General features: G+C 41.4%; 1 protein-coding gene across 1 annotated transcript; it reads right to left on the bottom strand.

The window, feature by feature from the left end:
• Positions 1-1820: 1820 nt before the first annotated feature.
• Positions 1821-1982, bottom strand: SARC_05054 (hypothetical protein; the record flags this gene model as incomplete). Its single annotated transcript, XM_014301081.1, has 1 exon — positions 1821-1982. A coding segment is annotated over one exon (162 nt), but the record flags the coding sequence as incomplete, so codon positions are not given.
• Positions 1983-2242: the final 260 nt, after the last annotated feature.

Here is a 2242-nt window from a genome sequence, read left to right as displayed (position 1 = left end):
GTTTGTATGTATGTATATTTGTATAAATAGATATATATATATATATATATGATGTTTATATTGCTATATATGTATATACATATATATACATATATATATATATATATAAATAACATACCACTCCTTGCTGAGTTTGAGATCACCAGACTCTTCTTATATAAGGCTGCCACAATCGCTGCTCGAACACGCATACCGGTGGCGAAAGATCGATGAAAATACTGACAAACAAATATAAGAGAAATATGAGTACAACAGGGCAAATAGTGTGCGCATAATAGAACGAAACAAGAGTGAGTACAGTAGCATTAAAGAATGGCGAATACGGACAAGTGCGGATGTCATTTTAAAGTGATTATTGGTTGCTATGTAGGTTGGCAGCTTCCAAGTGGAGAGCTTTGAATCTAGTAGATAGTATGGAACTGAGTACGAGCAAAAGAGTGTAGGCCAAGATGTCGTGCATGGAAGTGGAAAGTGCTGGCAGGCTGGGATTGTAGATACACGGATTCGGGTAGAAGTATATGGAAGTGGCCAGGCAGCAGTATGAACAATCAAAAACTAAACGGGTGCGAAGATAGGGCAAAGACTGTGCCCGTCAAAAGTGCACGGACCATCGAGTGTCAAGCTGTACACTAATAGTCATAGATGGCGTGGTGAATGGATCCGAAAGCACAGACCGACCCAAGGGAAAGAGAGACTGTCCCCCTGCGCCCAATAGTCGGCTAGAGTAGTTGGTACAAACTGACAGGGACGTACGATCAGTGAAGTGGCTGGCATGGTCGAAGACTTGGGAGTATGCACAATCCGTACTAGTAGAACGAACAGACGCGGTATTTCCTTTGCAATAGTGTGTGATATACCTCTGGAAGGTGAACCCGCCCCACCTTGCGTGCACTTTCACTGGTCTTTCTGTTACCTGACAGTTTTCTTTCGCTAGACAACATGCTACCGCTAGAGTCCACTCAAAGATTGTTGTGTCGGGCTAAAATTAACTATACTATGAGGAGATTAAGTCTAGGTGGAAGTGGTCACCTACACCTCTATGGACAACTTACACATGTATGTACATTGCTGCTTTACACACAGAAAGCTTAGGGAATAAGAAGATGTGAAAATGCAAAGTAATCTTAACCGAATATAATATATCTATAGCAATAGTCTGGTGTCAGTTGCTTCCGAATGAATATGAAGGTGTATCTGGCAGAATGCGATTAAGCGCGCACTTGCATGTATAAGATACAAAGCCGTCAGGTGGAAACATACATATGACCGTGTGAGCATGAACCTCGCACGGCCGGAAAGTACACATGAATCTACGCCAACACATAAATCTTTATACAACAAAGCTAAGAAATGGCGAAGACACGAATACACACACATCATGTACACACATACACGTCATGTACATACACACACATCATGTACATGCACACATCACGTACATATACACACGTCATGTACATACACACACTTCATGTACATACACACATAATGTACATACATGCACATCATATACATACACACATCATGTACATACACACACGTCATGTACATACACACACATCATATACATACACGCATCATGTACATTCACACACACCATGTACACACACACATGTCATGTACATACACACACATAATGTACATACACACACATCATATACATACACACACGTCATGTACATACACACACATCATATACATACACATATCATGTACATTCGCACACATCATGTACATACACACACGAAGAGCCAATCGGAATACACAACCACACCCACACAATATGACACAGTAGAACGTTAGTCCTCGTTCATGTGATTTCAACCCCCATCACATACTTGCTGCACCATTATGCTCTGAATGAGCGCAAAGGTGAAAAGTAGACCCGTGAAGAGATAGCCGTAGTAGACATCGATGTCCTCGTGTTTTGTGAAGCAGATCAATTGCTTCAGAATCTGTGGTGACACAAAGGCGCAGCAGTCCTGTGCACGGATTGGGCCATGGGGTGGTGGTAATAGATTAGGGTACGAAATCAAGCGGTGTGTGTATGATATTTTGAAGTACGTTTTATCAGAAATCATAATCTAAATGGAGCGACGAAACGAGAGTGATACTAATCAGTATACTCCACTGTAGATCTGCGACTATATATAGAACAATATGTACACTTCACCACCAACCCCTTGAAACCATCAACCCCAACTGTATAAAGCTCGATAAATAGCACCAAGTACACATCTAC

This window comes from Sphaeroforma arctica (assembly GCF_001186125.1).
Source record: "Sphaeroforma arctica JP610 unplaced genomic scaffold supercont1.309, whole genome shotgun sequence".
Classification (NCBI taxonomy): domain Eukaryota; class Ichthyosporea; order Ichthyophonida; genus Sphaeroforma; species Sphaeroforma arctica.
The sequence above is the reverse complement of the archived record's forward strand: the minus strand, read 5'-3'. Positions and strand labels throughout refer to the sequence as shown.